Source organism: Paramormyrops kingsleyae, chromosome 16 (assembly GCF_048594095.1).
Source record: "Paramormyrops kingsleyae isolate MSU_618 chromosome 16, PKINGS_0.4, whole genome shotgun sequence".
Taxonomy (NCBI): Eukaryota; Metazoa; Chordata; class Actinopteri; order Osteoglossiformes; family Mormyridae; genus Paramormyrops; species Paramormyrops kingsleyae.
In genome coordinates, this window is record NC_132812.1 from 25,054,672 (window position 1) to 25,076,076 (window position 21,405).

The following is a 21,405-nucleotide window of genomic DNA, read 5'->3' on the forward strand; positions in this document are numbered from 1 at the left end:
TGGCTGCATGAAGCAAATGCTGATTCCCGCCATCAATACCCTGTGTTGTGGCTTTACTGTAAAAGCACCAGCTTCCTTTCAACATGATGGTGACCCAATGCCACAGACTGACATGTCCTTCTCCTCCATAAGGCAGTCATACTGAATTGTGGTTCTTGATCATCCTGGGGGCTTGGAGAAGGATGTAGATTTGGCTTTGACATTGGTAGGGACTGAATTGGTTACTGCTCCCAGTTTTGGTCGGGTCATGGCTGTACACAAACCATGACTAACATTCTCCGGTGTCAAACTCCAGTCCTGGAGAGTCAGCCCTGTGCAGTTTTTGGTTTACCTTTGTCACCTGAATCAACTCATTGTGCATGTACCACAGAGCTCATAAGCTAAATCATTTGTGGTGGAACTGGGAAAGAGCTAAGCTACACAGGGCTCTGGCCCTCCAGGACTGGAGTTTGACATCCCTGTTCTATCTCAATCTCAGGTTTTTCTCGCTTCCACCACCACAGAGCTGGTGCTCGGCTCGTTCTCACTTGGTGCCTGTTGAGAACCAGCCTGACTCCACTGGTTTCAAGAACAGAACAAATGTTATATGGGGGAAGTGACTGTTATTCTGTGCAATAGTGCTTAACTCAACCATGCCGTCCACCTCATCTCTTCACCACTCAAACATACTTTATTTGACCTGCAAATTTATACTTTATTAAATCTGTTCAGTGGATCGATCTTTCATTTTTCGCAGAATGAAAAAACGATGAATCCTTATTCTACTAATAAGCTGGCAAGTTGTTCCACTGCCAACACCGATGATTTTAGACTAATCAGTTATGGATTGAATTTTCCATGCAAGCGTTTGGTTTGGACATGATAGTCCGTCCCACTTTCGCTGACGTTAAGGTACCAAATTCTGAGCCCAGGTTTTCTGCGGTGCCGTGCTGGAGCCATTTTTTCTGGCACAGGGCCATTTTTTTGCGGCAGAATCAAAACATGTTGAACCAGTGCCGGAGTGGGGAAAAGTCCAGCACCAGCCCGCATTGGTGGAAACGAGGCAGGTGTGAAGGACTCCTGAGGCATTGCCATATGTGACTAATTAGCAGTGTAGTGGCAACACTTGCAACTGTCTGCCAGCTGTTTATGCATAGCAGGTCTTTTGAGTAACTCATAGGCGCTTGTGAGTGTCCTGCCCTTTAATGACTTCCCAGTTCAGTGTCGTTCATGTCTCTGGTGACTCTTCCTATGGAGTCAGTAGACCAATTGGGAGAACATGGGGGGTCATGAGGTCACTGGAATGTGGTGTGTGGCTCCCGATATCTTTGCTAGAGGACGAAGGTCCAAGTCTTTAGAGTCCTGGTGCTCCCTGTCTTGTTGTATGTCTGTGAGACATGGACACTATCCAGTGAGCTGAGATGAAGACTGGAGCCCTTCGGTACTGTGTCTCTTCAGAGAATCCTTGGGTACCGCTGGTTTGACTTTGCGCTAGAGGAGTCCTGAATTAGGCACATTACCTGCATTCTGAGGGAGCATCAGTTATGGTACTATGGCCATCTGGCACATTGCCCTGAGGGTGATTCGGATCTCAGGATCCTCATTGCTACGGACATGAGTGGCTGGACCAGGTCTAGGGGACACCCATGTAACACCTGGCTGCTGCAGATGGACGGCCATTTCCGGAGTGTGGGACTGGACCGTGTGTCTCCCTGTAGTGGGTGTGTCCAAGGATCTTTTATGACCTGAGGGAGTCAACACCCTCGGTACCAATTTTTACAGCACAGTGTCCTTGCCACTACATCGGGATCCACACAAATCACTGCATGGACTAATCTGTTGGTCACACCAGCACCTCTTCCAGCATATTAAAAAATAGCTATTCGCCTTAAAATACCCAGTTCTACTGTTAGAGCAAAAAAAAAGTGGACAACAGCTGGAACTATTACAAACCTGCCTGGAAGGGGACCCAAGTTTATTTCCCCCCACGTACAGTGAGGAGGATCATAACAGAGGCAAAAAAAATCCCCAAGGATGACTGTTGGTGAATTACAAGACCAAGTAAAATCTTGGGGTTACCACATCTCTGGAAAAACTATTAGACACCCCCTTCAAGCTAACAGATTATTTGGAAGGTATGCCAGAAAAAGCTTTTTTTTGTCAGTTAACCACAAACATAAGCACCTGGACTTTGCGAAACACTACTACAACTTTCACTGGAACCAATTCAATGGTCTGATGAAACAAAAATGGAGCTTTTTGGCAATTGAAGTTTTTGCGCATTAATCAGTTTGCTGTTGGCTGAGTAAAGACACATTTCTATTTGTGATGCTAAGGGTGTCTCATTACATTGTTTCAGGTTTGAAGTTGTGCAAAGTTGTTTCTAAGAAAATGTTTTTTTTTTCACGCTACTGAAATAATGGATTTGGGGAGATAGGTATTTTGCATGACGATAGGTCCCACATGTTAGCCACATGCTGTCGTGTCAAGAAGTCAAAATGATTTAAGCCAAAAAACACCACTAAAATGTCTCTGTATGTGTGCTGTGGGGGATTACAGCATGAGAGCACCAAACTGATAACTGCTGGGAAAAAAGTAACTGTTGGTAGAAAAATGTATTTCAGTCGTTAGAGCCCAAGCAGTGTTTGATTAACCCTGCATGGTGAGGATTGCATACTGACGAATCAGAACAGGCCTGGGGGGTGCAGATGATGTCAGCATGCTATAAAACAGTCTCCTAGCTGCACAGTCAGTATGGTGTGCTTTGCTACCAGCTTCAGGACAATGGCAGTGAATGGGGGTGTGTTAGTGCTGCTTCTTTTATTAGGTTACAGCTGTGAAGCTCAACAGAAGATTGGGTTTCCAGCAAAGACTGCCCAGCTACTAGCTGGCTATCTGGCTAAGCAAGGGGCTCCGCAGGTGGCTGGCTTCCAGAGCAGACTAGGGGCTCCGCAGGCGGCGGGCTTCCAGAGCGGACTAGGGGCTCCGCAGGCGGCGGGCTTCCAGAGCGGACTAGGGGCTCCGCAGGCGGCGGGCTTCCAGAGCGGGCTCGGGGCTCCGCAGTCGGCGGGCTTCCAGAGCGGGCTCGGGGCTCCGCAGTCGGCGGGCTTCCAGAGCAGACTAGGGGCTCCGCAGGCGGCCGGCTTCCAGAGCGGACTCGGGGCTCCGCAGGCGGCCGGCTTCCAGAGCGGGCTCGGGGCTCCGCAGGCGGCCGGCTTCCAGAGCGGGCTCGGGGCTCCGCAGGCGGCCGGCTTCCAGAGCGGGCTCGGGGCTCCGCAGGCGGCCGGCTTCCAGAGCGGGCTCGGGGCTCCGCAGGCGGCCGGCTTCCAGAGCGGGCTCGGGGCTCCGCAGGCGGCCGGCTTCCAGAGCGGGCTCTTTCTGACTAAGCAAGTTGCTCCTTCTCTGGTTAAATCTGTGACTGGAATGCAAGTGAACCCTGATGGTGTGAGTGTTGTATGTGGGGAGGATTCTGTTGTGGTGCTTGTGCAACCAATCCTCCTTGGTAATGGTCAGCCAATCAATGCATCAGACATCACCTTTGGTGGCTGTGCACCCATTGGGCAGGATGCTTCTGGCACAGTGAGGTTTCAATCTGCACTGCAGGCCTGTGGAAGTACACTGATGGTATGAGGGCTTCCTTCTGATGGTTGCTGTGTTGGCTATGCTAGTGCTAATCATGTTCATCTTCTCTAGATGACTGCTGATGCCCTGGTCTACAGCTTTGTATTGATCTACACACCCAGGGGTATTAATGGCCTCCCCATTGTGAGGACCAATGGTGCTATGGTTGGCATTGAGTGTCACTATTTGAGGTGAGGATGCCCCATAAGCTGTTGTGCTCCCTAGCTCTAGAAGCCGTTCATTCTAGTGACTGACCCAAGACTGACCTCCTTAGGAAACAGAATGTGAGCAGCAATGCCCTGGTGCCAACCTGGATCCCCTACTATGCCACAATGGCTGCTGAGGCACAACTGAGCTTCTCACTGAGGCTGATGGATGGTAGGCAAGGGATTCATGCAGCATATCTGGCTTTGCTCTGTGGGCTTGTCCTCAAGTGCATGTGCCCTCTGTACAGATGCATGGCAGAATGAGAGGGCCTCCAATGTGTACTTCCTGGGAAATGTCCTGAACATTGAAGCCTCTGTCCTTGTGGGCAACAGTCAGCCCCTGCGTGTCTTTGTGGACAGCTGTGTGGCCACCTTGGTCCCTGATGTGTCCTCTGTCCCTAGCTATGCCTTTGTGCAGAACTCTGGGTGAGTAACATTGTATGGTTGTGTATGAGGCCACTTGGGCAATGCTGCTTGACATGCCTGGCCTTCAGGTGCCTGACTGATGCCAAGGTGACAGGATCCCGCTCCCAGTTCCTGCCCAGAAAGCAGGATGACAAGCTGCAGCTTCAGCTGGATGCTTTTAGGTTCTCTCAAGATGGCAGGAGCTCAGTGAGTACAGGCACTCATGCAGGATTTCCATGCTTAAATGAACTGGCAGCTAGCATGCTTTTGTTGTCCCTTAGATGTTCATTACTTGCAGCCTGAGAGCAACAGTGGCTTCTGTGCCTGTGGATTCCCAACACAAGGCTTGTTCCTTCTCTCTTGCTGCTAACAGGTCAGTGGCTGCAGCATTATGATGCTGGATGAGTTGAGCTGCTAAACAATTGCTATTCCCCATTGCAGGTGGATGTCTGTGGATGGGAATGACCAGGTGTGTGGCTGCTGTGACACCAGCTGTGGACCTGCAGGTGTAGCAGGTATGCTTGGCTCTGCCCTGAAGATGCTCTGGTGGCTTGTGTTGGTGTGACTGAGGCACCCTTCTTGCCCCTGCAGGTGCTCAAGGCACAGGTGTTCTGGGTCCCATTGCTATCCAACAGGGTCCTCCCATGGGTAGTCAGCCTGGACAGCTGCATATGCTGAAGGGATAGGCACCTACTGCCCTAATGTACAGTACCAAGCTGTGCATGGTACCAGGATGGAAGGAGCCACACCTTGCCTGGCATTCTGTGCTACATAGTGTTGCTTCCCCCTGAGGTGACTGCAGTTGTGCTGCAGACCAAGGGCACCATCTTGTGACTGAATAAAGCACTAGTGGTATTTGAAATCGTGCAGTTGTGTCCTTATTTCTTGGCTCCCGAGTACACTTCTGGACTGCCTAGGAGTTCTCCAGCCACATCACACTGCTTGGTGCCTGTGGCTTTTATGATGGAATGGCTCCCTAGATGGATGGTGTCAGTACCATTTTACATAATGGTGTTTCCTTCACTAAGGAAGCCATTTCAGGGAAGGTTCTCTGAGCAAGGAGCTCAGGGTCTGGTAACAACAGGCAATGAGGCTGGCTTGAGAACCAAAGGAGTGGCAGCAGCCCCTTTGAATGCAGAGTCCTGCCAGTCCTTTGTGGCTGAAAGCACAGACCTCCCTTCAATGTGGTGACTAAGTGCTACAGGTTAGCATCACCTTCCCTTGTCATACAAACTCTGCCCACCTTAATTTCTTTGCTCTCCTGGGCCATTGGCAAGGTTGTAGGCTTCCTTCCACCATTGCTAAGGACTGAAATGGCCCAGACCTACTCTCCCAGCCCAGCATGTCTAGGCCCATCGGCAGGGATGGACCTGTTGTACTTTTGGCATGGATGTGAATCGTGATGCCTATTCTGAGTGGTCTCCAACTCAGCTCCTGGAGAGCTATTATCCAGTTGGTTTTCAGGTCTACCTGGCTTCTCATGAGCCACACCAGTTCTCAGGTAAATACCAGGGCCAGGTGTGGCTCATCAGTAGCCAAGTACAATAAACATCCTGGATAGTAGCTTTCCAGGACCAGTTGGAGACCCCTGCTCTACTGATAACATCTGATCCAGTTTGCTATGGATTATGTCTTTATAAGCCCCACAATGCAATTATCACAAATTTCACCAATATAGCTAAGAGCCAGCTAACAAATTGTGAATATGGAGGGAGATTAATGTATTAACATTGACAGTGCTTCACATATTGGACACCACATTAGTGTGGATGTGGTGAGTTACCTGCTGTATAGAGCCTATTGACCCCTGGACAAGGCTGGCAGCACTGGATGTTTCTCAATTCCTCCATTGCATTCAACCCCACAGAACCAGCACTTTGTCTCATGCATGTGGACAGGTACAGTGGATTCTGGGAAAAGTTGATGGGCAGACCGCAGTTTGAGACTCCATGGCTTTGTCTGACGTTGTGAGCAGCACTGGGGAGCCCCAGGGACGGACTTGTCTCCCTTCTTGTTCACCCTGATACAGCTGACTTAACAACCCTGTGACTGACACTTGCAGAAATGTTCTGGTGACACCCATAGTTGATTGTATCAGAGAAGGTCAATAAGGGGAATATAGAAACCTGGTGAAGGGCTTTGAGTGATGCAATAAAAACCAGCTGCAGCTCAAAATTGGGTCTATGCTGTGGTGTGATGGGGCAACAATGCTACAAGAAGGGACTCAAGCTCAATAAACTCATTAAGAAGGCTGTCTCTGGTCTGGGAATCCACCTGGACTCCTTTGAAACAACTACCCGAAGGAGAACAATTAGATCTGCTCCATACTGGACAATGCCTTACACCCTCTCCATCACACCCTGCTCAGAGAAGTACGTTCTGCAACAGGCTGACACAGCTGTGCTGTTCCAGCGAGCGCTATCTGTCTTTTCTCCCAGCGGCCATCAGACGCTACAATAAGTGTCCCCCATGACCCCGAACCTCACTCAGTCACCAGCCCTCTAGTGATATTTTTTAAAATACTTCACACTGTACATTGCAATTTTGTATTGCATCTTTAGTATAGTGTTGTCTTTTTCTATGGTTTATGTACCGTTTGATCTCACCTTTGTGTGTGCTGCTGTAGCCTTTTTGGAATTTTTTTTAGGGTCAATAAAGTACTACACTACGACTTGATGTGTGACAACAATCCAGATACGTCCATTGAAGTTGTGCAAAGTTGTTTCTGAGAAAGTGTTTTTTGCTCCTGAAATAATGTATTTTGGGAGATAGATTTTTTGCATCAGACAGCGATTATATGTCCCACACACAAATGCTAACCATATGCAGTCATGTGTCAGGAAGTCATAATAATTTAAAGCCAAAAAACATCACTAAAATCTCACTGTATTTGTGCTGTGGGGGATTACAGCATGAGAGCACCAAACTGATAACTGCTGGGAAAAAAGTAACTATTGGTAGAGAGATGTGTTTCAGTCGTTAGAGCCCAAGCAGCGTTTGATTAACGCTGAATGGTGAGGATTCCATACTGACGAATCAGAACAGGCCTGGCAGGTGTAGAGGATTTCAGCAACTATAAAATAGTCTGCAAGCAAACCAGACACAACAGTGTGCTTTACTCCCAGCTTTGAAACAATGGCAGTGCATGAAAGGGTTATAGTATTGCTTCTTTTATTAGATTGCAGCTGTAAAGCTCAAGTGAAGACTCCTCAGGTGCCAGCAGGTTATCAGAATGGATTAGGGGCTCCCCAGGTGGTGGCAGCCAGTTATCAGGTTGGCGTAGGTGGTCCCAAGGTGGCTTCGACCGGCTATCAGGTTGGCGCAGGTAGTCCCAAGTTGTTGGCGACCGGCTATCAGGTTGGCGTAGGTGCTCCACAGGTGGCTTCGACCGGCTTCCAGGTTGGCGTAGGTGGTCCCCAGGTGGCTTTGACCGGCTATCAGGTTGGCGTAGGTGGTCCTCAGGTGGCTTCGACCGGCTATCAGGTTGGCGCAGGTAGTCCCAAGGTGTTGGCGACCGGCTATCAGGTTGGCGTAGGTGCTCCACAGGTGGCTTCGACCGGCTATCAGGTTGGCGCAGGTGGTCCCAAGGTGGCTTCGACCGGCTATCAGGTTGGCGTAGGGGCTCCCCAGGTAGCTTCGACCGGCTATCAGGTTGGCGTAGTTGCTCCCCAGGTGGCTTCAACCGGCTTCCAGGTTGGCGCAGGTAGTCCCAAGGTGTTGGCGACCGGCTATCAGGTTGGCGTAGGTGGTCCCAAGGTGGCTTCGACCGGCTTCCAGGTTGGCGTAGGTGGTCCCAAGGTGGCTTCGACCGGCTTCCAGGTTGGCGTAGGTGGTCCCCAGGTGGCTTCGACTGGCTATCAGGTTGGCGCAGGTGGTCCCAAGGTGTTGGCGACCGGCTATCAGGTTGGCGTAGGTGCTCCCCAGGTGGCTTCGACCGGCTATCAGGTTGGTGTAGGTGCTCCCCAGGTGGCTTCGACCGGCTATCAGGTTGGCGTAGGTGCTTCCAAGGTGGCTGCGACCGGCTATCAGGTTGGCGTAGGGGCTCCCCAGGTGGCGGCGACCGGCTATCAGGTTGGCGTAGGTGCGTCCAAGGTGGCTTCGACCGGCTTCCAGGTTGGCGTAGGGGCTCCCCAGGTGGTGGCGACTGGCTATCTGGGCAAGCAAGTGGCTCCTGCTCTGGTTAAATCTGTGACTGGAATGCAAGTGAACCCTGACAGTGTGAGGGTTGTGTGTGGGGAGGATTCAGTTATGGTGGATGTGCAACAAGACCTTCTAGCTATTGGCCAGCTGATCAATGCATCAGACATCACCTTTGGTGGCTGTGCACCCATTGGACAGGATGCTTCTGGCACAGTGAGGTTTCTATCTGCGCTGCAGGCCTGTGGAAGTACACTGACGGTATGAGGGCTTCCTTCTGATGTTTACTGTGTTAGCTATGCTAGTGCTAATCATGTTGCTCTTCTCCAGATGACTGCTGATGCCCTGGTCTACAGCTTTGCATTGATCTACACACCCAGGGGTATTAATGGCCTCCCCATTGTGAGGACCAATGGTGCTGTGGTTGGCATTGAGTGTCACTACTTGAGGTGAGGATGCCCCATAAGCTTTGGTGCTTCCTAGCCATAGGAGCCATTAATTCTAGTGACTGACCCAAGTGGGTAGTGGTGGCTTAATGATTTGGGAAGTGCACTTGTAACAAAGATTGCAGGTTTGAGTCCCTGACCAGCAAGGCACCACTGAGTTACCCTGAGCAAGGTACTGCCCCAAGCACTACTCCCCGGGTGTGGAATTAGCTGCCGCCCCTGCATGTCACGATGTTGCATATGGGTTAAATGCAGATGACGCATTTCTTCAGTTTGTCAACAATGACCACTGATCTCTAAATCATGCTTGCTCCTTAGGAAACAGAATGTGAGCAGCAATGCCCTGGTGCCAACCTGGATCCCCTACTATGCCACAATGGCAGCTGAGGCACAACTGAATTTCTCATTGAGGCTGATGGATGGTAGGCAAGGGATTCATGCAGCATTTCTGGCTTTGCTCTGTGGGCTTGTCCTCAAGTGCATGTGCCCTCTGTACAGATGCATGGCAGAATGAGAGGGCCTCCAATGTGTACTTCCTGGGAAGTGTCCTGAACATCGAAGCCTCTGTCCTTGTGGGCAACAGTCAGCCCCTGCGTGTCTTTGTGGACAGCTGTGTGGCCACCTTGGTCCCTGATGTGTCCTCTGCCCCTAGCTATGCCTTTGTGCAGAACTCTGGGTGAGTAACATTGTATGGTTGTGTATGAGGCCACTTGGGCAATGCTGCTTGACATGCCTGGCCTTCAGGTGCCTGACTGATGCCAAGGTGACAGGATCCCGCTCCCAGTTCCTGCCCAGAAAGCAGGATGACAAGCTGCAGCTTCAGCTGGATGCTTTCAGGTTCTCTCAAGATGGCAGGAGCTCAGTGAGTACAGGCACATGTGCAGGATTTCAGTGCTTAAATGAACTGATTCTGATGGCAGGTGACAAGCTTTTGGTGTCCCCTAGATGTTCATTACTTGCAGCCTGAGAGCAACAGTGGCTTCTGTGCCTGTGGATTCCCAACACAAGGCTTGTTCTTTCTCTCTTGCTGCTAACAGGTCAGTGGCTAAAGCATTATGATGCTGGATGAGTTGAGCTGCTAAACAATTGCTATTCCCCATTGCAGGTGGATGTCTGTGGATGGGAATGACCAGGTGTGTGGCTGCTGTGACACCAGCTGTGGACCTGCAGGTGTAGCAGGTATGCTTGGCTCTGCCCAGAACATGCTCTGGTGGCTTGTGTCGGTGTGACTGAGGCACCCTTCTTGCCCCTGCAGGTGCTCAAGGCACAGGTGTTCTGGGTCCCATTGCTATCCAACAGGGTCCTCCCATGGGTAGTCAGCCTGGACAGCTGTATATGCTGAAGGGATAGGTACCTACTGCCCTAATGTGCCAAGCTGTGCATGGTACCAGGATGGATGGAGCTACAACTTGCCTGGCATTCTGTGCTGCTTGTCATGCTGTTTCCCCCTCATGTGGTGGCTGCAGTTGAACTGTGCTGGGAACCAAGGCCACCACCTTTTGACTGAATAAAGCACTAGTAGTATTTGAAATGGTGCCATTGTCTCATTTCTTGGCTCCCAAGTACACTTCTGGATTGCCTAAACTTCCAACCACATCCCACTGCTTGCTGCCTTTTGGCTTATAACTAGAATGGCTCCTGAGATGGGGGGGGTTGTACATAGTGATTTCACTCAGGAAACAATGTCAGGGAAGGTACTCAACATATGGAGCTCAGTACCAGGCCCTAGCAGCTGATGAAGCTAGCCTCAGAACCAAAGGGGAATGGCTGCATGAAGCAAATGCTGATTCCCGCCATCAATACCCTGTGTTGTGGCTTTACTGTAAAAGCACCAGCTTCCTTTCAACGTGATGGTGACCCAATGCCACAGACTGACATCACCTTCTGCTCCATAAGGCAGTCATACTGAATTGCGGTTCTTGATCATCCTGGGGGCTTGGAGAAGGATGTAGATTTGGCTTTGACATTGGTAGGGACTGAATTGGTTACTACTCCCAGTTTTGGTCGGGTCATGGCTGTACACAAACCATGACAGTAACATTCTCCGGTGTCAAACTCCAGTCCTGGAGGGTCAGAGCCCTGTGCAGTTTTTGGTTTACCTTTGTCACACCTGAATCAACTCATTGCGCATGTACCACAGAGCTCATAAGCTAAATCATTTGTGGTGGAACTGGGAAAGAGCTAAGCTACACAGGGCTCTGGCCCTCCAGGACTGGAGTTTGACATCCCTGTTCTATCTCAATCTCAGGTTTTTCTCGCTTCCACCACCACAGAGCTGGTGCTCGGCTCGTTCTCACTTGGTGCCTGTTGAGAACCAGCCTGACTCCACTGGTTTCAAGAACAGAACAAATGTTATATGGGGGAAGTGACTGTTATTCTGTGCAATAGTGCTTAACTCAACCATGCCGTCCACCTCATCTCTTCACCACTCAAACATACTTTATTTGACCTGCAAATTTATACTTTATTAAATCTGTTCAGTGGATCGATCTTTCATTTTTCGCAGAATGAAAAAACGATGAATCCTTATTCTACTAATAAGCTGGCAAGTTGTTCCACTGCCAACACCGATGATTTTAGACTAATCTATCAGTTATGGATTGAATTTTCCATGCAAGCGTTTGGTTTGGACATGATAGTCCGTCCCACTTTCGCTGACGTTAAGGTACCAAATTCTGAGCCCAGGTTTTCTGTGGTGCCGTGCTGGAGCCATTTTTTCTGGCACAGGGCCATTTTTTTGCGGCAGAATCAAAACATGTTGAACCAGTGCCGGAGTGGGGAAAAGTCCAGCACCAGCCCGCATTGGTGGAAACGAGGCAGGTGTGAAGGACTCCTGAGGCATTGCCATATGTGACTAATTAGCAGTGTAGTGGCAACACTTGCAACTGTCTGCCAGCTGTTTATGCATAGCAGGTCTTTTGAGTAACTCATAGGCGCTTGTGAGTGTCCTGCCCTTTAATGACTTCCCAGTTCAGTGTCGTTCATGTCTCTGGTGACTCTTCCTATGGAGTCAGTAGACCAATTGGGAGAACATGGGGGGTCATGAGGTCACTGGAATGTGGTGTGTGGCTCCCGATATCTTTGCTAGAGGACGAAGGTCCAAGTCTTTAGAGTCCTGGTGCTCCCTGTCTTCTTGTATGTCTGTGAGACATGGACACTATCCAGTGAGCTGAGATGAAGACTGGAGCCCTTCGGTACTGTGTCTCTTCAGAGAATCCTTGGGTACCGCTGGTTTGACTTTGCGCTAGAGGAGTCCTGAATTAGGCACATTACCTGCATTCTGAGGGAGCATCAGTTATGGTACTATGGCCATCTGGCACATTGCCCTGAGGGTGATTCGGATCTCAGGATCCTCATTGCTACGGACATGAGTGGCTGGACCAGGTCTAGGGGACACCCATGTAACACCTGGCTGCTGCAGATGGACGGCCATTTCCGGAGTGTGGGACTGGACCGTGTGTCTCCCTGTAGTGGGTGTGTCCAAGGATCTTTTATGACCTGAGGGAGTCAACACCCTCGGTACCAATTTTTACAGCACAGTGTCCTTGCCACTACATTGGGATCCACACAAATCACTGCATGGACTAATCTGTTGGTCACACCAGCACCTCTTCCAGCATATAAAAAAATAGCTATTCGCCTTAAAATACCCAGTTCTACTGTTAGAGCAAAAAAAAAGTGGACAACAGCTGGAACTATTACAAACCTGCCTGGAAGGGGACCCAAGTTTATTTCCCCCCACGTACAGTGAGGAGGATCATAACAGAGGCAAAAAAAATCCCCAAGGATGACTGTTGGTGAATTACAAGACCAAGTAAAATCTTGGGGTTACCACATCTCTGGAAAAACTATTAGACACCCCCTTCAAGCTAACAGATTATTTGGAAGGTATGCCAGAAAAAGCTTTTTTTTGTCAGTTAACCACAAACATAAGCACCTGGACTTTGCGAAACACTACTACAACTTTCACTGGAACCAATTCAATGGTCTGATGAAACAAAAATGGAGCTTTTTGGCAACTGAAGTTTTTGCGCATTAATCAGTTTGCTGTTGGCTGAGTAAAGACACATTTCTATTTGTGATGCTAAGGGTGTCTCATTACATTGTTTCAGGTTTGAAGTTGTGCAAAGTTGTTTCTAAGAAAATGTTTTTTTTTTCACGCTACTGAAATAATGGATTTGGGGAGATAGGTATTTTGCATGACGATAGGTCCCACATGTTAGCCACATGCTGTCGTGTCAAGAAGTCAAAATGATTTAAGCCAAAAAACACCACTAAAATGTCTCTGTATGTGTGCTGTGGGGGATTACAGCATGAGAGCACCAAACTGATAACTGCTGGGAAAAAAGTAACTGTTGGTAGAAAAATGTATTTCAGTCGTTAGAGCCCAAGCAGTGTTTGATTAACCCTGCATGGTGAGGATTGCATACTGACGAATCAGAACAGGCCTGGGGGGTGCAGATGATGTCAGCATGCTATAAAACAGTCTCCTAGCTGCACAGTCAGTATGGTGTGCTTTGCTACCAGCTTCAGGACAATGGCAGTGAATGGGGGTGTGTTAGTGCTGCTTCTTTTATTAGGTTACAGCTGTGAAGCTCAACAGAAGATTGGGTTTCCAGCAAAGACTGCCCAGCTACTAGCTGGCTATCTGGCTAAGCAAGGGGCTCCGCAGGTGGCTGGCTTCCAGAGCGGACTAGGGGCTCCGCAGGCGGCGGGCTTCCAGAGCGGACTAGGGGCTCCGCAGGCGGCGGGCTTCCAGAGCGGACTAGGGGCTCCGCAGGTGGCGGGCTTCCAGAGCGGGCTCGGGGCTCCGCAGTCGGCGGGCTTCCAGAGCGGGCTCGGGGCTCCGCAGGTGGCGGGCTTCCAGAGCGGGCTCGGGGCTCCGCAGTCGGCGGGCTTCCAGAGCGGGCTCGGGGCTCTGCAGTCGGCGGGCTTCCAGAGCGGGCTCGGGGCTCCGCAGGCGGCGGGCTTCCAGAGCGGGCTCGGGGCTCCGCAGGCGGCCGGCTTCCAGAGCGGGCTCTTTCTGACTAAGCAAGTTGCTCCTTCTCTGGTTAAATCTGTGACTGGAATGCAAGTGAACCCTGATGGTGTGAGTGTTGTATGTGGGGAGGATTCTGTTGTGGTGCTTGTGCAACCAATCCTCCTTGGTAATGGTCAGCCAATCAATGCATCAGACATCACCTTTGGTGGCTGCGCACCCATTGGGCAGGATGCTTCTGGCACAGTGAGGTTTCAATCTGCACTGCAGGCCTGTGGAAGTACACTGATGGTATGAGGGCTTCCTTCTGATGGTTGCTGTGTTGGCTATGCTAGTGCTAATCATGTTCATCTTCTCTAGATGACTGCTGATGCCCTGGTCTACAGCTTTTTATTGATCTACACACCCAGGGGTATTAATGGCCTCCCCATTGTGAGGACCAATGGTGCTATGGTTGGCATTGAGTGTCACTATTTGAGGTGAGGATGCCCCATAAGCTGTTGTGCTCCCTAGCTCTAGAAGCCGTTCATTCTAGTGACTGACCCAAGACTGACCTCCTTAGGAAACAGAATGTGAGCAGCAATGCCCTGGTGCCAACCTGGATCCCCTACTATGCCACAATGGCTGCTGAGGCACAACTGAGCTTCTCACTGAGGCTGATGGATGGTAGGCAAGGGATTCATGCAGCATATCTGGCTTTGCTCTGTGGGCTTGTCCTCAAGTGCATGTGCCCTCTGTACAGATGCATGGCAGAATGAGCGGGCCTCCAATGTGTACTTCCTGGGAAATGTCCTGAACATTGAAGCCTCTGTCCTTGTGGGCAACAGTCAGCCCCTGCGTGTCTTTGTGGACAGCTGTGTGGCCACCTTGGTCCCTGATGTGTCCTCTGTCCCTAGCTATGCCTTTGTGCAGAACTCTGGGTGAGTAACATTGTATGGTTGTGTATGAGGCCACTTGGACAATGCTGCTTGACATGCCTGGCCTTCAGGTGCCTGACTGATGCCAAGGTGACAGGATCCCGCTCCCAGTTCCTGCCCAGAAAGCAGGATGACAAGCTGCAGGTTCAGCTGGATGCTTTCAGGTTCTCTCAAGATGGCAGGAGCTCAGTGAGTACAGGCACTCATGCAGGATTTCCATGCTTAAATGAACTGGCAGCTAGCATGCTTTTGTTGTCCCCTAGATGTTCATTACTTGCAGCCTGAGAGCAACAGTGGCTTCTGTGCCTGTGGATTCCCAACACAAGGCTTGTTCCTTCTCTCTTGCTGCTAACAGGTCAGTGGCTGCAGCATTATGATGCTGGATGAGTTGAGCTGCTAAACAATTGCTATTCCCCATTGCAGGTGGATGTCTGTGGATGGGAATGACCAGGTGTGTGGCTGCTGTGACACCAGCTGTGGACCTGCAGGTGTAGCAGGTATGCTTGGCTCTGCCCAGAAGATGCTCTGGTGGCTTGTGTTGGTGTGACTGAGGCACCCTTCTTGCCCCTGCAGGTGCTCAAGGCACAGGTGTTCTGGGTCCCATTGCTATCCAACAGGGTCCTCCCATGGGTAGTCAGCCTGGACAGCTGTATATGCTGAAGGGATAGGCACCTACTGCCCTAATGTACCAAGCTGTGCATGGTACCAGGATGGAAGGAGCCACCTAACTTTCTGCCATCTGTGCTGCTTATGCTATCTTCCCCTCATGTGGTGGCTGCAGTTGGACTGTGCTGGGAACCAAGGGCACCACCTTATGACTGAATAAAGCACTAGTAGTATATGAAATGTTGTCTGCTCATTTCTTGGCTCCCAAGTACACTTCTGGGCTGCTTAGAAACTTCCAACCCCATCCCACTGCTTGCTAGCTACGGCTTTTGACTAGAATGTCTCCCTAGATGGAAGGTGGTGGGGGTGATTGTACACAATGGTGTGTCCTTCACTGAGGAAGCCTTCCCTTCAGGGAACATCCCCAATATGGAGCTCAGTACCAGGCCCTAACAGCTGATGAAGCTAGCCTCAGAGGGGAACAGCTGCATGTAAAGCCAATGCTGATTCCCACTAACAATACCCTGTTTTGTGGCTTTACTGTATAAGCACCAGCTTATACATGCCGGACTGGCATCACCTTGTGTTACGTGAGGTGGTTGTACAGATTAAGTGCTTGGTCATCCTGGGGCTTGGGGAAGGGTGTAGATTTGGCTTCAAATTTGGTAGGGACCAAATCGGTTAGTACTCCAACAGTCCTGGTACAGATACAACCATACACAAACCATGCTCTTGACAGTGATGTTCTATCAATTTCAGGTTCAGCTCTTCTGCCACCACAGACCTGGTGCTGGGCTTGTTCTCGCTTGGTGCCCATTGAGAACCAGCCTGATTCCACTGGTTTCAAAAAACAAACTTTACTGTCATGGTTGCGGGCATCTCGGGCACGGGAACGGGGCATGGTGCACAAAAAAGGGCGGACGACCCACTTGCGGCTCCAGGAACACAAAAACAGGGTTTATTAAACAAAACTGAAAATACTATAAACACAACTAAACCAAAAAGACCACAAGGGGTCAAAAACAGAAAGGGGATTAAACAAGACTAAATAAAAACCGAATACACGCAGAACACTGAAAATATCAAAACCATCAACTAACGACAATCATAGACACAAAACACGACGCGATGAACCAGCGGGGAACAGAACAAAGGCAGGAACTAATATACTACAGGGGTAATGACTAACACAGGGCAGGTGAGACTGATTAACAAGGACTAGGGAAACAGGACACAGGTGAAACCAATTACCTCAAAGACACTAACAATCAGGGAAACTAAGAATCAAGGAAACAGAAACCAACACTAGGGAATTAAACAGGTAAAGACACAAGCAGGGGCACAAGGGACAAAACCACAACCAACTACAAAATCAGACACAAGAACTAAAGAAACTCAAATGAAACACTAGAGAGCAAAATACAAAAACAGAGGAGGCGGGATTCGAACTCACAACAAGAGGGAACTCAGGATCGAGGGGCAAACAGACAGCACATGCTTAATACATTGAGCCACAAGACCAGACAAGAGACAGAGGAGAAACAAGGACTGACGTATGGACGGGATGACCAGCACCACCTGCTGGTCAAACGGGGAAGGGGTACGGAAGGACCACAGTGGGAGGCCGACCCTGACATTTACATGGGGGAAGTGAAAGAAAAGGTGCATTTTGGATTGATTCAAAAGCAGCACTGGCCCACATTGGTGGTAATGAGGCAGTAGTGAAAGACTCCTGATGCATTGCCAGATGTGATGGATTAGCAGTGCAGGGGCAACACTTGGAACCATCTGCCAGCCGTTCATACATAGCATGAATTTTGGGTAACTTAAAGGTGCTTTTGAGTGTCCTAAAGACCAAGATCCTGGCCTTTAATGACTTACCTCTGCAGTGACATTCGTGTCTCTGGTGTCTCTTCCTATAAAGTCTGCAGACCGACCAAGTCTTTAGAGTCCTGGTGCTCCCTGTATGGCTGTGAGACATGAACGTTATCCAGTGAGCTGAGATGAAAACTGGACTCCTTCGGTACTGTGTCTCCTAGGAGAATCCTTGGGTACCGCTGGTTTGACTTGGTGTCGAATGAGCGCTTGCTAGATGAGTCCCAAATGAGGCACATTACCTGCACTGTGAGGGAGCGTCAGTTATGGCCATGTGACGCGTTTCCCCGAGGGTGATCCAGCTCACAGGATCCTCATCGCTGAGTACCCGAGCAGCTGGACCAACCCGAGGGGCCGTTTCTGGAGTGTGTACTTTAAGGGTGTGTGTGTGTGTGTGTGTGTGTGTATCGATTTCATTTTCATTTGTAATTTTGTGCGTGTGCGCATATAGAATGGCAATGACTAAAACAAAACGGAAATAAACCGGGATTAGGCCATTGTGCCAGGGCTGTTTGGCACCGGCAAATGAAGGTTGACATCTGTTGCCAAGGAGCCTGGATTTATCCTCATCTGGCACATGATTGTGAAGTCTTGTGAAGGCTACGTTTTTAAGCATAAACAAACCTCTGTGATGGTCCATGAGAGAAGAAAGCCTTTTTCTTTGGGGTAAGAATATTAAAAACTTAATTCCCTGAATGCTCTTTCCCAGCTAATATGGGCTGTTACTTCCCTTCCTGCTTGCATGTTTTGTACTTGCTTTGATTGGTCTGAATACCTGTTTCTGGAGTTTTTTTCTCAGGCTTACTGTGAATTTTTTTTTTAAACCTTTTTTTTTTGTTCATGGGATTAGGGTTTAGACCTCTTTTTTTGGAAACCATTTGGAATTACTGGGATTTCTGCATCAGAGGCTCCTAGAAGTAATAATACAGTAAGACATTTTTGCAAATAATAGACACAATGTCTTACATTTTCATTTCTTTAGTGAATAAATGGTTTAATCAGGGTTATTGACTCATTCATTTGATAAGACACCATAAAATGCTCTACTGTTGTCTTTTTTATGTAAATAAGACAATTGGAGTGTTGCTGGTTCAAATCCCAGGTTTGGCTGATATCACAGTTGGGCCCTTGAGCAAGGGCCTTATGATTTGTTTTATTTGTCACATACACAAACGTACACATACATCTGTGTAGTGCAGTGCTCTTTCCAAGTGCTATTTTGAAATATTCTCATTCACAGGCAACTTGTGAATAACCGATATCACAAATGTCAAATGCGTGAATGTGAAGGAGTCACTGTATTTCCACCAGAATTACACAAGTATGCAACTCCATTATTTGACTCCTGGTAAAAAAAAAATGTTCAGTCAAATTTTTTACTTGAGTTAAAGTACTGGACTACTAAAGATATTTTTGTAACATACAAAGACCCAGCTTATCCAAATTCAAAGTTATTCTAACATGAATAATTGTATTTTAATCATACTTCATCAGTGAAAGATATGTCACATCATAAAATAAATGATTTAAGCAAGAAATTTGAAGAAGGCACATGATCAAAATGCAATGGCAAATAGTTTGTTCTTGTAAAAACAAAATTAACTTAAACGAAATGGACAACTTTATTTTGAGGAAGAAAATCATTTAGATTAATCACCGAATTGGTACAATAGTCGATAGATTAATTGATGGAAAAATAGTTGTTAGTGGCCCTAAATCATTGCAATAGGTTAGAATCCTGCACCCTCCCCACGTGATTTTAAAATGATACAATTTATTTTCACGTTGACTAATACGCCGCAGACCTGATTCACTAATCTCATCCCTTACACTCAATAACTTCTTTTTGAGCAGCTGATAGCACCAGAGTTCCAGTTCTTGGGCTGCAGTCTCCATACACACATTGTGAAGAGATAAAATCCACCATTTTTCCCTAAAATAATTGCATAAAATAAATGCCTAGAATGTAATAACTTATCCTAAAAATATCCAAGCTTATTTAAAGCACAAAACATGACATACTTGTAAATGAGTGCAGCACGGTGATGCAGTGGTTAGTGCTGCTGCCTAACAGCGAGAAGGTCCTGGGTTGGGTGTAGGTCCTTTCTGTGTGGAGTTTGCACGCTCTCCTTGTGTTTGTATGGGATTCTGCCAGGGGCTCCAGTTTCCTCCCACAGTCCAAAAGTGTGCTTGATAGGTTAATTAGTGACTCTAAATTGGCCCTGTGTATGTGCTCTGCAGTGTTGGTTCTGCCAGGATAGACTTTGGTGCCCCCACAAGCCCAGTTTGGATTCAGTGGTTACAGTGATGGCTGGCTGGATATTTGAAAACTTCTACCTTTGTTACAGTTTGGGTTCAAAATGACTACATGGTCACTTCAAATAATTTTCGTTGCCTTTTAAGAAAGTTTGTGTGTGTTTTTTGTCCATATAAACATCCTAAAATTAAAAACGTATAAAATATGACAATGTGTCCAAAAGAGATTGAAGCTTATAAAATAGATAGATAGATAGATAGATAGATAGATAGATAGATAGATAGATAGATAGATAGATATGCATATTTTGTAAAGTTAACACATTTTATAACTTTGCACTCTTTGGGTGAAACTGACCAACATCATAAACTTTGATTTTCATACCTAAAATGTGATGTGAGATCCAAGATTATACAAAGTTACTGAACTGAAATGGACAGTGTTTAGATATCTTACTCTCAGTTTAAACAGGCTGTCGGGTCAAGCCGAATTAATCTGATCACAGGCTGAATACGTTCCCAGGCTATCGCAACTAATACCCCCCCCCCCCCTTCCCCCGCTCCCCAGGGGTTGCTTGGCAGTGACACAACAGCCCATCTGTTCAATGCTGTTCTTAAGTCTGTAGACCCGTGAAATTACACTGTGAGGAGGTCATTAATTGTCATGTACAATGTACATCACTATCAGTTTACAAAAAGGCTGAAAATGGATACAGACAAAAATTTGCTCCCAAAACACAGAAACTCAGGAATCCACAAAAATTATTAATGGAAATTTGTGTCACATACTGCAAAAAGAACATTAATCCTTACACCATGTTTTGCTGTATTCTTGCAAATAGGGGGCTTTGCATTGTGTTTGTGCAATGTTTAATGCTCTTTATCCAGTGGTCACATTTATGTTTTCTGTAACAGTTACATTTTAAAATTCAACATTTGTTGCTACTATCCTTACTGAAATCAGAAAGCATAGTTTCCATGAATATACTTTGGACTGATATACTGATTTCATATATTAATACTGGGGGCCAAATGCAACCCAGCACGCAACATACTGTAACAATCTGAGGCATTAGAAAATTGCTTGTCAGATTTTATTTGAATACTGCATGTTTGTAGGTGTTGTCAGGGAAATAATAAGACTGCAAGAATAAATCAAAGCAGATCAAATATCCAACTCATTCTAAGAACAGGAAACTTACACAGTGTGGCTGTTAAGAAGCATCACCTACAAAGGTCATACCTGATTGGGTGTGAAAGTTACCTTATGAAGCAAGTTTGAGCGAACTTCACAGAAGGAGGCGGGAAGTGGTTTTGCCAAGACAGGATCTGATGGGTCATTCTCGGTTCAGGGCAAATTTTACACACTTTAACCATCATAGATCTCATCACTGTGTACAGACACATCATGGAAATACATAAATCCAAAATGTTTAGATGGAAACATTGTTCATATGACCAGATGTTGCATTCCATGGATCTGACGATTGGGTAGAATCTCATACCAACTAACTAAGATCCACATTGAATTTTACTTTTAGAGACTGTTAATGCTCTTTTCAATTACTAGCAGTTGAGCTGCATAAAAGCAGATTCAAACCTTCAGGCAGAATGCACAGTTCATAATCCCTTAACATGGAGGTTTTGAATATATTGAAACTTTACTAACAGTCCACACATTTCGGAATGGTAGGATTTAATCTCATTTAAGTGCTTGATAGAATGTAAAGCCTTTGCCCTACTTATCTGGTAGGAGAGAAAATTACTATGTATTAACAGCATTAGTTGTACAATTGGCTTAGACCGGCAAGACTCGTCACTTGACATTTGCATTGTTGACGTTTTTTCTCGCTTCTTTTAAAATCTGGTACATATTGTCCAAGCGTGTGAGGGCGGAAATTTGAGAGTCTCTAGGAGGCGTTACTCAGCCCTTTAAAGTTATGGAAGTAACCTGGTTCTCATCCAGGCGTTTTTAACAA

The 21,405-nt window shown here is 47.7% G+C and overlaps 3 protein-coding genes across 47 annotated transcripts in view; all 3 read left to right on the forward strand.

Annotated features, from left to right (window-relative positions):
- The window catches only part of LOC140578800 (uncharacterized), a 66,972-nt gene extending 56,647 nt beyond the window's left edge, over window positions 1-10,325 (forward strand). For 43 of the 44 annotated variants that reach the window (XM_072700719.1, XM_072700752.1, XM_072700749.1 and 40 more), the window contains 8 exons: window positions 8,199-8,609; window positions 8,679-8,797; window positions 9,113-9,216; window positions 9,293-9,470; window positions 9,539-9,656; window positions 9,740-9,831; window positions 9,900-9,973; window positions 10,050-10,325. In XM_072700719.1, coding sequence (XP_072556820.1) covers window positions 8,199-8,609; window positions 8,679-8,797; window positions 9,113-9,216; window positions 9,293-9,470; window positions 9,539-9,656; window positions 9,740-9,831; window positions 9,900-9,973; window positions 10,050-10,144 — 1,191 coding nt within the window. In that variant the 3' untranslated portion in view covers window positions 10,145-10,325. The remainder of the gene's footprint in view (window positions 1-8,198; window positions 8,610-8,678; window positions 8,798-9,112; window positions 9,217-9,292; window positions 9,471-9,538; window positions 9,657-9,739; window positions 9,832-9,899; window positions 9,974-10,049) is intronic. The other variant, XM_072700717.1, reaches the window with a different exon arrangement.
- LOC140578824 (zona pellucida sperm-binding protein 3-like) lies at window positions 3,233-5,073 on the forward strand. Its single transcript, XM_072700805.1, has 8 exons — window positions 3,233-3,603; window positions 3,673-3,791; window positions 3,875-3,978; window positions 4,055-4,232; window positions 4,301-4,418; window positions 4,493-4,584; window positions 4,653-4,726; window positions 4,803-5,073. Exons 1-8 carry the CDS (start codon window positions 3,403-3,405, stop codon window positions 4,895-4,897), a joined length of 981 nt encoding a protein of 326 aa, XP_072556906.1. The 5' UTR covers window positions 3,233-3,402; the 3' UTR covers window positions 4,898-5,073.
- A 2,959-nt stretch (window positions 10,326-13,284) lies between the features above and the next one.
- Window positions 13,285-15,535, forward strand: LOC111852204 (zona pellucida sperm-binding protein 3-like). 2 transcript variants are annotated; one of them, XR_011983094.1, is made up of 7 exons: window positions 13,285-14,063; window positions 14,133-14,251; window positions 14,335-14,438; window positions 14,515-14,692; window positions 14,761-15,044; window positions 15,113-15,186; window positions 15,263-15,535. XR_011983094.1 is itself a non-coding variant. In XM_072700806.1 (5 exons), exons 1-5 carry the CDS (start codon window positions 13,302-13,304, stop codon window positions 14,972-14,974), a joined length of 1,377 nt encoding a protein of 458 aa, XP_072556907.1. In that variant the 5' UTR covers window positions 13,285-13,301; the 3' UTR covers window positions 14,975-15,072. The 2 variants fall into 2 exon arrangements, 1 of the variants encoding a protein (XP_072556907.1); XM_072700806.1 differs by lacking the exons at window positions 15,113-15,186; window positions 15,263-15,535 and having other exon boundaries at window positions 14,761-15,072.
- Window positions 15,536-21,405: the final 5,870 nt, after the last annotated feature.

Excerpts from the sequence above, each read along its gene's own strand:
- LOC140578824 (XM_072700805.1), top strand. The coding sequence starts at position 3,403 with ATGCAAGTGAACCCTGATGGTGTGAGTGTTGTATGTGGGGAGGATTCT. Across the intron at positions 4,419-4,492 it reads CTCAAGATGGCAGGAGCTCA|ATGTTCATTACTTGCAGCCT; the intron begins GTGAGTACAGGC and ends GTTGTCCCTTAG. Across the intron at positions 4,727-4,802 it reads TGGACCTGCAGGTGTAGCAG|GTGCTCAAGGCACAGGTGTT; the intron begins GTATGCTTGGCT and ends TTGCCCCTGCAG.
- LOC111852204 (XM_072700806.1), top strand. The coding sequence starts at position 13,302 with ATGGTGTGCTTTGCTACCAGCTTCAGGACAATGGCAGTGAATGGGGGT. Across the intron at positions 14,252-14,334 it reads ATTGAGTGTCACTATTTGAG|GAAACAGAATGTGAGCAGCA; the intron begins GTGAGGATGCCC and ends TGACCTCCTTAG. Across the intron at positions 14,439-14,514 it reads CTCACTGAGGCTGATGGATG|ATGCATGGCAGAATGAGCGG; the intron begins GTAGGCAAGGGA and ends CCCTCTGTACAG.